This window comes from Hermetia illucens, chromosome 4 (assembly GCF_905115235.1).
Source record: "Hermetia illucens chromosome 4, iHerIll2.2.curated.20191125, whole genome shotgun sequence".
NCBI classification, from domain to species: domain Eukaryota; kingdom Metazoa; phylum Arthropoda; class Insecta; order Diptera; family Stratiomyidae; genus Hermetia; species Hermetia illucens.
Genome location: NC_051852.1, coordinates 157859353 through 157872917, shown reverse-complemented (window position 1 = coordinate 157872917; position 13565 = coordinate 157859353). Strand labels below are relative to the sequence as shown.

Below are 13565 nucleotides of genomic sequence, written 5' to 3'. Positions count from 1 at the left end.
ATGCCAAGTTTCATAAAAATCCGGCTTTTAGTGTTAAAGTTATAGCAGTCAAAAATTTCGGGCGAATTGACTGCATCCTAACCCATACGAATAAGATGCTTACGTCATAAATAACGAAAATAATTGACATTCAAGTGAAATATTAAAATTCCATTCTTCAAGAATCTACTTCTCCCCAGCCAGCCAGCCCAGCTTTTGTGTGAAGAAGCGCACATATAGTATATGTAGCTGCACCTTCTCCTTTTTCTTCAGCCTTTGTCTCGCTTATAAGCGGGGTCGGCTTATTGTGATCGGTTTCGCCATTTGGCGTATCAAGCCACCGTTGCTTCGACCGGCCTTTTGGTCGTTTACTATCGACTTCGATGTTCAGACCAATATTGATAAGTGAATTCTCGTTAGCGTGAATTGGGTGACCATACCATCGAAGACGCCCCTCTCGCAATTTCTCCACATTCGGTACAACCCCATAACGACCGTGGATATCCTCATTTCGGATGTGATCAAAACGTGTCATGTCACTAGTCCAACGCAAGATCTTCGTCTCCACTACCGCAAGATGCCGTTCATTGTCTTTTATAGTCGGCCAACACTCAGAACCATAGAGGGCGACAGGGCGGACAACATTGCGGTAAATTTTAGATTTGAGACGTTCGTTGATACGTCGACCACAAAAAGAAACTGGGAACTCTTGGCGGCATTCGAGAGAAGAATCTTCCGAAGGATAGACGATTCCGTAGCCTACATAACGAAGAAATCTGAGCGATACCACATCCGATAATCCGATAAAATCCGCCTCAACAGGTTGCGGTGGACGGGTCACCTAACCCATATGGGTGAGGATCATCCAGCCCGGAAAGTCTATAAGGACCTCGACACTAAACCGGGGTGTCTGGAGTTCCTTATTAAAGCACGCCTAGACCGGATATCGGTTGTTGCGCCGTTGATGATGATGATTTGTAATTTGTCCAAATGACTTCGAATCAACGAACCCTTAGAGAATCAACAATTTCTTGTTGAGTTAAAAGTTTCACTCATTGATTTTAAGCACAATTTATTTTTTCTTTGCTTGATTGGTACGATTTATTATTCAGCACCAAATATACACATATTAATTAAAACTATTATAGTATTACTGGAAGGTCATTATGCCCTTGTCCGTAAATACAATGCTTCACTTGGTAGAAGTATCACCTCCAAAGGATGGACCACATCCCTAAAATTGAAAAGTAGAAATATATCTAAAGCGATGAAGTTACTATTCTTACCCAATCCTTCTAGGAGAATTATCACTCGACAAAACAACCTCCATTAGATTTAATGAGTCCTCCAATGCGAGTAAATTTACTCTCTCCAGCTTCGAACCAACGTTGGCCACCATCACGAAGGTATTGTCATTCTGAAGGGACCTAGACAATCAAAGGAACAATTTTCCTTGTTAGTAAATGTCCAAAGCAATGAGTACCAATGGAAGAATATTCTCACCTTCTGATTCCAATTATGTTTTCATTTATCGCTAACATTTTGAAATCCCCATCTTGGAAAGTCCTAGAGTAACGTCGCAACTGCTTGGCACGTTTATATGTATTCAAGTGACTTCTTGTATATTCCCTTTCTGTCTCCACATTGATCTGTGTATAATTCGTGGCCATAGGGAGCCAGGTGTGAGATCCTGTTGAAAAGCCGGAATTTTTCTCATCGTTCCATTGGAAAGGTGTCCTTGCCACATCGCGACTAACGGCGTTATAATGTGCAGGATCGGTATTACAAGCTTGGGGATCAACAGTATCCTGCCAGGAAATCCAAACATCTGTCATTCCTATCTCCTCACCCTGAAGAAGATATATTTTGAATCAATTGTTGTCGAGATTGCTCCATTTCAGAACTCACATTATAATTTACGGCCACTCCAGGGAGAATCATTAGAAGCATATTGAGCAAATCAATTTTTTCGACCCCATATCGGCTCGCAACACGGCGTTGGTCATGGTTTCCCAACTACATAATGAGAGAATAAAATTAATTAATTATTAATTATCTACTGTTCCATCATGATTGAATGAAAATTTAACCGAGCATTATGAGTTATTAGTAATGCTGAAATATAATAATTCTGAAAATAGTCTCCTGATGCGAACCAAATATTTGGATGGTGGCCTAATTTCAGATACTTTCACCAGGAAGCCTATTCTACTTACCACCCAGTTAGCTGTTCGACCTGCAGGCATAGCATTTATCCATGTGTTGACTACGTTTTCAAAGTCTGGAGCCTTCGATGTTCCATTGAGTTCCGTAATCAAATGGAAGTTGAATGGAACATGCGACCCATTATGAGTACCATTCCCGTAATATTGCATTAAGACATTGAGGGGTGAGTAGGCTTCCGTTAAGAGAATTCTGTAAAATCAAACAGTGATCATAGAATATTTGATTTCAGACTAGAAGATGTAGTTGGCCCTAGTGGAATATTTCAAACTCTCACCTGGTATCACCACCGTTCTCCCTCTGGAACTCATCTACAACTTGACGCCATTGGTACACCATATCAGTAGTTTCTGGTTGATCTAATGTGTAAATGTGTTTGACGTAATTGTAGTCGTCTGGATCATTTGACTCGCCCGATAATGGTTCATTTGGGTAGTTACCGTTTTTATCGGGGGTAACTTCAAACAGAAATGGTACTGCATCTATTCTGAATCCATCAATTCCACGCTTCAGCCAAAATCTCATTATATTCTTAAAGGAGTAACCAAACTCTACTTTATAATCACCATCTATCTTCAGAACTAGTCTAGGATTACCTTCATTTGTTGAACAACAGCTGGGTTTCTGTAGTTAAAATCTGGTTGTTTCCTATGAAATTGATGCAAGTAAAACTCTTGACGTTCTTCTCTCCAAGTCCAGGCGGAATACCTAAAGTCGCTAACCTGATTCCGAAATTTAATTTATTAGGATTATTGTTGGAAGTGAACATTTGCTTTCAGATTAATAATCTTACCCAGTTGCTTGGAGGTAACCGATTTGTAGCATTCTTCGGATCAGGGTAACCTGGATGCCAAACGTAGAAATCTTCGTATCCCCTTTCCTTCTTCAGCGATTTAATGAACCATTCATTCTCATCACTGGAATGGTTCGGAACAAGATCCAATAAAACTTTAATGCCGATTTGTTTAGCTGTCGCAATCAGATCGTCTAAATCCTTCAATGTTCCATACTCAGGTTGGATATCAAAGAAATCTGATATATCGTAACCAAAGTCAGCCATTGGTGACTTGAAAATGGGTGAGAGCCATGTCACATCCACACCAATTTCTTTGAGGTAAGGTAACATCTGTGTGATACCTGTTTAGGGAAAAAGATAATTTTATACATATTATATGCATCCATGCAGTTTCCTCAATGAAAAGCACCCTTACAACCCTAATCTAATTCAGTTATCCTTATTTGCTATATAATGTATCTAAATTTAGATTAGATGTCCAAAATGCAGTTGGGCCAGCAAATTAAAACTCAACTTCCCCACCACGATCGGTGGACTTAGTTACATAGCTGCACCTATTGACAGCTATCTAAAAGAACCAAGACTTTGGTACCATGCGGCTCATTTAGTACATCATACGTTGACTCCAGTGCTCTGACGCTCCGATTTTTAAAGAATCCACGACAGTAAGTTATGTAGACAGCACAGAAAGGACCGTGGCTTCACAAGCTTTTGCATAAATTAGGATGTACTGAAAGAGATGGTAGGACGTTTCTGGGTTGACTCTCGTGTACAATTAAATAGAAATTGTATTTTAGACAAATTTGTACCAAGGCATTCAGTTTGTGCAAGGTCATGACAAGGGTACCAAATATCCGAGGTCAGTGTGAGTGTCAATGACAAAAAGTTAGTGCGGTTTAGATCATACTGTTTTGGGGCTATGTGCTACTTTTAAGACAATCTGCGATATATCTTATTGTTGGACCGATACCGATAGTCATTCTGGGATAAGAAGTGACAGGCATCTATTCTGAAAAGTCCAGTTCCTATAGTTCAATGACGAATCTTCAAAAAGAAGAGTCCTTTAATTGGTGGAAACCAGAGTGGAAAATAGAAAGAAAGGCATCTAATACAGTGGTTTTAACAAGGTCTTCTTTTATACAACAGAATTGTCACGAAAGTATGAAATAAGTTGAGAAAACTATCAATATCTTCAATCATACCGATCGAGTGCACTTTACACAGGATTCAGGATAACCATGGACCTAAATTCTTTAAAAAATTACAAAACTAACACATCGAAACACACTCGCATATTCCTAAAATTGCAAGAAGGATCGAAACTTTTTTTACTACTATTCATACCTTTAAGATCACCAATTCCATCTCCATTACTATCTTTAAACGAACGCGGATAAATTTGATAGATTGAGGCAGTTTCCCACCAATCCTTGCTCGGATTTTCGCCTGCACCGCTTACCAGAATACAGGGAGCGACGAATCCCACAATTAACACTCCGAGCAAATTCATTTTGCCGAGCGAATAGAAGACTGAAGAGACTCCTTGACTTCCCCACTATATAAACACTAAATCTATCTGATAAATTGACGTATCTTATTCAAATTGTTCCTAATTCTAAATGTTATGTCACTTAATATGAATATTAAATGATTGATGGGGAGTTATCATTGATGATATGACAAAAATTAGATTAAATTATGATCAGACAAAATCGATGATTAGCTTTCTTTGTGTTTTGAGGAGATAACTTTAATTTGGTAATGCGTATTCAGAAGAAAGAAAAGAAGAAGATTATTTTTTTTTTAAATTGGGGATAGATTTGATGTGAACGTCAATTAAAAAAAAGAATGTGGAAATTTTTAACGGAATTAGTAATTTGTCAGTTGAATTTCTGTCGAAAATCACGTGATTTCTATTTTATAAAGGCCACACATGCCTACATATACAAGGGTACACGCTAATTAGCACACCCTGGTACGTGCGCCTAAAGACGTACAAAACAGAATAAATACATACAGCAAATAGTTATTGATATTGCTGAACATTTTTACATTTGTTTATCGATATTCTAACTTCATTTTGGAAAAAAAATTGCTTTTAGTTCAGGGAATAGACGCTGGGAAATATTCTTTATAAAAATAAAGGTGAAAAAAGCTGCATCAAGCTGCCAGCGCACGTGAAAGAAAAATATTTAATAATGATTATATAATTATAATAAATAATTAATTAATTAATAATTAATTAAATAATTATGGAAATATATGAAAATGTAAGTTGTTTACTTACTTGATATTCACCCGGGTTTTATGTAGGCCAGTTCATGGTGGAAATGGTCTCATCCATGAACCTTTCCTGTACAAATTGCGGCTTATGATACGGCGCGTTGTCATGATGTAAAGTTGCCTTTGAATAAACTGTCAACGGTAGGTTTTTCAGGAATGGTAGAAGATACTCTGAAAGCAAATTCTGCTAGGCTAAACCTTTAAGTTTCCCCTTGACCTTGACAATAAGCCTGGCTCCATGTCTGCTGAAACAACTCCATATTATAACACTAGCGCTACCAAATTTCGCCAACTTCCTGGTGCATCTAGAATCCAACTCCTTATTGGGAGGATGTCGCGCATAAGTTCTACTATCAGCACCGTTTGTTGTTGAACTTTGATTCGTCACTGAAAATTTCTGAATTCCAAAAGGAAAGAGGAGAGCCGAAAGTGCTCCTGACGAAGGCTTTTGCTTTTTTGGGCGAACACCCTATGGACCGAGCAATTATGTTAATATTTTTTTCACGTGTATAGATGTTCCATATCATTCGCTTTGATCCTCTGTAGAACTCTTATTGCATTCCATTTTGATTCTTTTGTATGATTTTCCATTTAAAATTATGTTTTTCTAACTTAGAATAAAAACGACACTCTATTAAAACTTTCACACTCCCAGACAAAATGAAAGCCCATGGCGCTATTATTTTTTATCAAAAAAATGAAAACCGAAAATGGAAAATTTTTGAGTGGTTTACATTTCTTAAGTTTGTGACTTCTACACTAAATAATAAAAAAATTAGAATATGTTACATTTGCAGAAAATGCAGCATATTAACTATTAACGAAGGTGTGCTAATTAGTGTGCCAGCGCTGTAGTGTGATTACAATTAATACAATAGAAAATTGGGATGACGTATGAAAATACAAATCCTACTTTTCTAATATCACTACACTACCATCAACTTAACATTTTTTTTAAGAAATACACAAAAGGACTTTAAATATGCAGTGACATTCCTAAAAGGTAAAAATCATTTAGAGGAAAGATCTTCTAATGACCTAAGGGACTGGGCGTTGGTCAAAACACCAATCTGAGTAAGAGAGAGCCCGAAAATAAAACAAAAAACAATACCAAAAGAAAATGTGCACAAAACCTTAAAAAAAGACTAACGAAAATTAGCACCCTCATGTTCCCGAGTTTAAAAAAGGAAAATTGCCGGGTTCAAGGTAAACGTAAAAGCAGTGACAACGAGAATGCCGAGAACAAGCAATCACACTTGCAGATAAGAGTATGATTCCGACAGGAGTAAGCTGGGTACCAAGATTTCCAGACTTCAATTCACGCGACACTGCGATTTGGTTTAAAATAGTGGAGGCAAACTTTGTGAGGTATAACATAAAAAAAAACTGCGACCGAAGCTGCATACGGCCAAACAGGAGTCGCAACCCGAGAATTCGATCGGACTTGAACGTCGAGGCTCTCATTCTCGATCATTCACAGCCCAGATCCCAGAAGTCTTCTTCCCAAGGTATATGCTGGTATCACTGAAGATCTCATTCTGAAACCGCCAAATGCATGAAACCGTGTAATTGGACGTCGGGAAACGCCACTGGTCCAGGTTCATGGTCTTCATGCCCCTGCCCCTACAGATGCCGATATACCCATTTATCTGCGCTCAAAATTCCAAGGACCGTGTAAAAAGATATAGTTCGAACTTTCGCCTACCAACGGAATACCACATACGAAATCGCTCACACTCAATTCGACCTTCGACGGGATTTCCCATGAAGATTTGTTATAGCGGACCTTCGTCCATCCACCATTTCCGTTTTCCTCAGGTTTCCTTTCGAAGACTGACACTCACTCTTGGGACCAAGGTTTTTAACCTTCCGTTCTTTCAGTTCCGTTCTTCGGAACTGCTAATGTACTTTTTTTTCTCTGATTCTTTAGAAAATTAACGTGTTTCTCCCGAACTCCTTTCTTTGCTGACAGATCGCTAACACTATGGTTCGGTGTCACTTGGGTCACCTGCCTTCCAGGTTCACGATGTCCGGGCTGCATGGATCTGTTTCCACATATCGGAAGGAGACCAGTAGAATTCACATCATCAACTTCCCTTTCTTCTGCTTTTCTTGGTAAAGGTTGAGGATTAGGACTGGCAAACCTGTAGTCCTTTCTCCTTTGCGGCTGAAGTTTCCTTCTGCCGAGCCATCCTCCTCCGTTTTTGGAGTAGTTAGGCAATAGCATATCATTATGGGAGTTGCTGTATTATCTTTTCTGGCTGACCGCACTGTAGACACCGAGTGTAGATTTTCCACTGAAGTGGATTGCATTTTTATTGGCGGTTGAATACATGCATACCATGCATATAAGATAGTTTCTTCAATTTGAGGACTTTCTTCTTTTCCCCTCCTCCTAGACCCGGCAAATTCACACTCTAGGGACATTCTCCAAATAATGGCCAGACGATGTCACGTATGGGAGAGAACCTCAGTGGCCGCGCCTTATTGTAAATCTAAAGTAGAAGAAACAATGATTGGGGATGTGATCCGTCGTGGATCCCGGCCCTCTCCTCGATCGTGCCACTCGGGTCGGGAGACTTACGGCTCCAGGCGCACCGTTCTGATTTATCTCGTTAGGCCGTCAAGAATTTCCTTGTTCGTTGAGTTATTTTGAGATCTGGTGCGGACCCACGCATCGGTATAGACACGTTGATTTTGCAAAACTGACGTCGAAGTACTCAAAGGAACACCAGGAGCTTATGAGCTCAAATCGTGGTCACTTCTCACTTGATATGACTACCACACGTTAATCCAGCATAGTTCATTACAAATGTTCAATTGAAGGTCCGTTAAAAGAAACGCCTCTACCACAAGTTTCTCAACAACAACTGGAAAGCAAAGAAAGCGACCGCTATCACCCGAGCGTCTCATTTCAAGAACCCTTACGATAAACTGAATACTCGGGAGACACTGTATCGCATTAGCTTGCCGGCCGTGATGCAGTAGGCATATGCTCCAAAGGCCTAATTAGTGTGAACAGACCTGAGTCTATACGGGGACTCATCTGAAGTGGCAATAGTCACGAAACCTTACCAGGGGTATATTGGTACCATGGGAACTGGGATAGCCCCTCAATTCACATACTTCAGGTGAACTCCTATTGAATGTGCGTTCAGCTCGGTTGTTTGTGGTTGACCCCCTAGTGGGAGCTTCATGGGGGTTGTGGTTGGGATCAAGCGAACTGAGACCTTCGGGTGTTAGCGTGGTGTTGCCTTTCACCACGGATGCCGTATTCCGTAGTTCGGTAGAGATTTTGGTAGGTCTTGCATCCACCAGTATAAATGCTGAGTCATGCACTCGGTATGGACTGGTACCATCGTAGCTTGCTGCGGCGGTGCTCTGATTATGGTTACAAAATCAATCCGTGTCTTAAGAAGACCGTGGGGTTAAGTCTTCCAGACAGGTGCTCACGTTAAACACGCAAAGACTCAACTGTCAGCGCAACTGAAGACGAGGAGGCAATAAAACGAATGAATTCGGGGAAAGCCACAGGACCTGACGACATCGCATCTGAACTCTGAAAAGCAAAGAGCTGAGACCTAACACTGAGGCTCAATGAATTTTTTAATTGAGTTATTCACAAAGGTAGAACACCATCTGACTGGCAAGAAAGAACTACATTTCCCATATGGAAAAAAAGTAGTCTACCAGAATGTTCAAATTATCATCCAATCCGGTTTCTTTCCCATACCATGAAGATTTTTGAACGCATTCTTTACAACCGTATTCGCTAAATCGTTCAAATAACCGTGAATCAAGCCGGGTTTGTCAAAAACTGCGGAACTACTGATGTAATACCCGCTGCGCGGTTACTCATGGAGAAACATTATGAGAAACATCACCCTTTTTACACTTTATTTCTGGATCTAGAGGAAGCGTTTGACCGTGTGCCACACGAACTAATCTGGTAAGCTTTACGACAACACTTAGTGCCAGAAGAACTCATGCGCTGGGTTCAATTGCTCTACCACGATCCGAAAAATAAAGTTCGAAGTACGGTGGATATATCAAAACTGCTTCGTATCTTTGTTGTTGTTCATCAAGGAAGCGCTCTCTCACCACTCCTCCTTGTTCTTGTTATAGACACCGTCACACGGGACATCCAACGTCCAGTGCCCTACACACTGCTTTATGCAAATGATGTTTTCCTAGCATCTAATAGCAAAAATGATCTCGAGCAACATGTCCAAATATGGAATGATCGCCTCATGCAACACAGTCTCAGATTGAATCTGAATAAAACTGAATTTTTGAGGACCGATCCCCATGAAACAGGCACAATCACTGTCAGCGGCAGTAACTTGTCTAAAACGGAGCGATTTTAATATCTCGGGTCAACGCTCTCAGCGAATGGAAACTGCGTTATGAAATTTCTTCACGCATTAACGCCACCTTGATGAAGTGGCGGTCCACAACTGGTGTTCTTTGTGATCGACGTATCAACGAACGTCTCAAATCTAAAATGTTGTCTGCCCTGTCGCTCTTTATGGTTGTGAGTGTTGGCCGACTATAAAAGACAATGAACGTCATCTTGCGGTAATGGAGACGAAGATGATACTTTGGACTAGTGGCGTAACACGTTTTGATCACCTCCGAAATGAGGATATCCGCGATCGATATAGGGTTGCACCGATGAAAAACGTAGAAAAACTGCGAAAGGGGCGTCTTCGCTTTTATGGTCACGCAATTCACGCTAAGGAGAATTCAGTTACCAAGATTGGTCTGATCATCGAAGCCGATGGAAAACGATTAAAAGGCCGGTCGAATCAACGGTGGCTTGATACGCTAGATGATGATTTAAAAGCCTCGCGATTGCATCCATATCAGGCATTTGATGGAATCAAATGGCGAAGCCGATCAGGACGCTTGTAAACGGGACAAAGGCTGAAGAAAAAGAAGATTTAAAGGTAAAACTATGTATTATTTACTCTTGTTTTAATGGAAAAACCATCTTTAACACTCATAAAACTATTGTCTCTGTATATTTTCCATTTTCAGCAACATATCCAACTGGGTTCCAATCAATTTAGCTTACAGAATTTTCAATTTGTTGATGAAGTAAAACTCATTCATTTGAAACATAATTTATTTTCCATTTTATGGTCTCCATAATTTATCTTTTTATCACTAAAGATACAAATTTCATTAAAAATTATTTTACTATTACTAGAAGGTGGTTACGCCCTTGTTCGTAAATACAATGCTTCATTTGGTAGAAGTATCACCTCCAGAGGGTGGATCACATCCCTAAAATCAAAAATTATGAATGTGTTTAAAATCATAAAGTTATCAATGTTACCCAATCCTTCTTGGAGAATTGTCAGTCGACAAAACAACTTCCATTAGATTCAATGAGTCCTCCAAAGCGAGTAAATTGATGCGCTCCAGCTTGGAACCAACGTTGGCTACCATCACGAAAGTATTGTCATCCTGAAGAGACCTAGACAATGCAAGGAACATTTTTCTTTGTTAGTAAATGCTTGAAGCAAGGAGTACCGATGGGAGAACATTCTTACCTTCTGATCCCAATAACATCTTCATTTATCGCCAATATTTTGAAATCTCCATCTTGGAAGGTTTTAGAAAAACGTCGCAACTGCTTGGCACGTTTATATGTATTCAGGTGACTTCTTACGTATAGCCTTTCTGTCTCCACATTAACATCCTTATAATTCGGACCAACAGGGAGCCAAGTGTGTGATCCTGTTGAAAAGCCGGCATTTTTCTGATCACTCCATTGGAAAGGTGTTCTTGCCACATCTCGACTATGGGACTGGTAATGTTCAGGATCGGTGTTACAAGCTTGTGGGTCAACAGTATCCTCCCAGGAAATCCAAACATCAGTCATTCCTATCTCCTCACCCTGAAGGAATTATATTTTGAATCAATTGTTGAAAGATTGCTCCATTTTGAGAACTTACGTTATAATTTACGGCGACTCCAGGCAAAATCATTAGAAGCATATTGAGCAAATCAATTTTTTCGACCCCATATCGGCTTGCAACACGACGTTGGTCATGATTTCCCAACTACATAACCGGGAAATAAAATTAATTAATTATTATTTGTTTTTGTATAAAATGAAAATTTAATCAAGCATTGTGAGTTATTGTATCAAACTCAGGGATTTTTTAATTATAGACAAAGTCGACGACTCACGTCCAATCAAAATTTGAAAATTACTCTTGAGAATGCAACCCTAATTCAGAAAATATTCACATAATACATTTTCCTGGCTGCAAAGTGACTTTCCAGAATGCGAATTGATATTGAAGGACTAAATAATCGGCAAGGTTGGTGGCCTAATTTTAAACAATTCGACCAAAAAGCCTATGCTACTTACCACCCAATTAGCGGTGCTACCCGCAGGCATAGCATTTATCCAAGTGTTCACTACGTTTTCAAAGTCGGGAGCCCTCGATGTTCCATTTAGTTCCGTAATCAAATGGAAGTTGAATGGTACATGCGATCCATTATTAGTACCATTCCCATAATATTGCATTACGACATTAAGGGGTGAATAAGATTCCGTTAAGAGAATTCTGGAAAATCAAACGCCGGTCATAAAAGATTTTTTTTGTAAGACTAAAACTAGTTGACCGGTGCGGAATATTTTAGTCTCACCTGGTATCACCACCGTTCTCCTTTTTGAATTGGTCGACATGTGTACGCCATTGGTAGACCATGTCAATAGTTTCTGGTTGATCCATTGTGTAAATATGTTTAAGGTAGTTATAGTCATCCGGATCATCTGTTTCGCCAGTTAATGGTTCATCTTTGTAATTTCCGTTATTATCGGGAGCAATTTCAAATAGAGATGGTACTGTATCTATTCTGAATCCATCAATTCCACGTTTCAGCCAAAACGTTATAACATCCTTGGAGGAATAGTCAAATTCTATTTTATTAACCACCACTTATACCCGAAACTGACAGTGTATTACCTTCATCTGTTGAACAACGGCCGGGTTCCTATAGTTCAAATCTGGTTGTTTATAGTGAAATTGATGCAAGTAAAACTCTTGACGTTCTTCTCTCCAAGTCCAGGCTGAAAATCTAAAGTTGCTAACCTGATCAAGTCAAAGTCATAGTTTTAAGATGGCTGTTGGAAGTCAATATTTGTTTAAAGATTCCTCACCCAGTTGCTTGGAGGTAACCGATTGGTCGCATTTTTTGGATCAGGGTAACCTGGATGCCAGATGTAGTAATCCTCGTATCCCTTTTCCTTGTTGACTGACTTAATGAACCATTCATTCTCATCACTGGAATGATTTGGTACAAGATCCAATAAAACTTTAACACCGATTTGTTTAGCGGTCGCAATGAGCTCATCGAAATCCTTCAATGTTCCATACTCAGGTTGGATATCGTAGAAATCTGATATATCGTAACCAAAGTCAGCCATCGGTGACTTGAAAATGGGTGAGAGCCAAGTTACATCCACACCAATTTCTTTGAGGTAAGGTAACATCTGCGTGATACCTGTTTGAAGAAAAGATACAATAATCTTATATCCATATGCATCCATGCAGGTAAAAATGGGTGTTTTTATAGAAGATCCGGTCTATCTTTTCAAAACTGTACTAAAGACGAAAATGGTATCTAGAATTTAATTTCGTTAAAGGAGGGTCGTTAACAAGAACGCGTAATATATACTCGTACTATCCACTGAACACCAAGCTTCATACCCTAACCACACCCCCATATTTCGAAAATTGCAAAACACAAACAATCAATTTTTTCCACTATCCATACCTTTAAGATCACCAATTCCATCCCCATCACTATCTTTAAACGAACGCGGATAAATCTGATAAATTGAGGCAGTTTGCCACCAATCCTTGCTCTGGGTTTCGCCTTCACCGCTTACAAATATACTGGGAGCGGCGAGTCCCAAAATCAAAACTCCGAGTAAATTCATTTTCCAGTGCGGATAGAAGACTGAGGAAACTCCTGGATTTCCGCACTATATAAACAAAAAATCTATCTGATAAAATAACGTATCATATCAAAAATCTTCCTTATTCAAATTGTTACGTCTTTTGACATTAATATCAGAGGAGTGATGGAAAGTTATCAATGATAATGTGATAACAATTAGAGTAAACTCTGATAAGACAGAATCAATATTTAGTGTTTTTTTTTGTGTTTGGAGTAGATAGCTTGCATTTGATAACATTCAGTTTGTATTGAAAAACTTGATTTTCGCTTTGTAATTGGGGATAGATTTGATGTGAGCGTC

The 13565-nt window shown here is 39.4% G+C and overlaps 1 protein-coding gene across 3 annotated transcripts; it reads right to left on the bottom strand.

Moving 5' to 3' along the window:
* Positions 1 to 1034: 1034 nt before the first annotated feature.
* Positions 1035 to 13274, bottom strand: LOC119653555 (maltase A3-like). 3 transcript variants are annotated; one of them, XM_038058268.1, is made up of 9 exons: positions 13079 to 13274; positions 12462 to 12805; positions 12268 to 12393; positions 11948 to 12201; positions 11667 to 11865; positions 11245 to 11352; positions 10840 to 11186; positions 1266 to 1406; positions 1035 to 1213 (listed from the first exon to the last, which is right to left on the bottom strand). In XM_038058268.1, the coding sequence occupies exons 1-9, from the start codon at positions 13242 to 13244 to the stop codon at positions 1144 to 1146; spliced, it is 1755 nt and encodes a 584-aa protein (XP_037914196.1). In that variant the 5' UTR covers positions 13245 to 13274; the 3' UTR covers positions 1035 to 1143. The 3 variants fall into 3 exon arrangements, with proteins under 3 accessions (XP_037914196.1, XP_037914197.1, XP_037914195.1); XM_038058269.1 differs by lacking the exons at positions 10840 to 11186; positions 11245 to 11352; positions 11667 to 11865; ... (2 more) ...; positions 12462 to 12805; positions 13079 to 13274 and adding exons at positions 1483 to 1829; positions 1888 to 1995; positions 2196 to 2394; ... (2 more) ...; positions 2996 to 3339; positions 4343 to 4536; XM_038058267.1 differs by lacking the exons at positions 1035 to 1213; positions 1266 to 1406 and adding exons at positions 10396 to 10570; positions 10623 to 10763.
* Positions 13275 to 13565: the final 291 nt, after the last annotated feature.

Bases quoted from the DNA above. Each gene is read 5' to 3' on its own strand.
- LOC119653555 (XM_038058268.1), bottom strand. From the start codon at position 13,244: ATGAATTTACTCGGAGTTTTGATTTTGGGACTCGCCGCTCCCAGTATA. The intron at 12,394-12,461 runs GTGAGGAATCTT...TGACTTGATCAG, and splicing joins GGTTACCTCCAAGCAACTGG to GTTAGCAACTTTAGATTTTC. The intron at 1,214-1,265 runs GTAAGAATAGTA...TTTCAATTTTAG, and splicing joins AATTCTCCTAGAAGGATTGG to GGATGTGGTCCATCCTTTGG.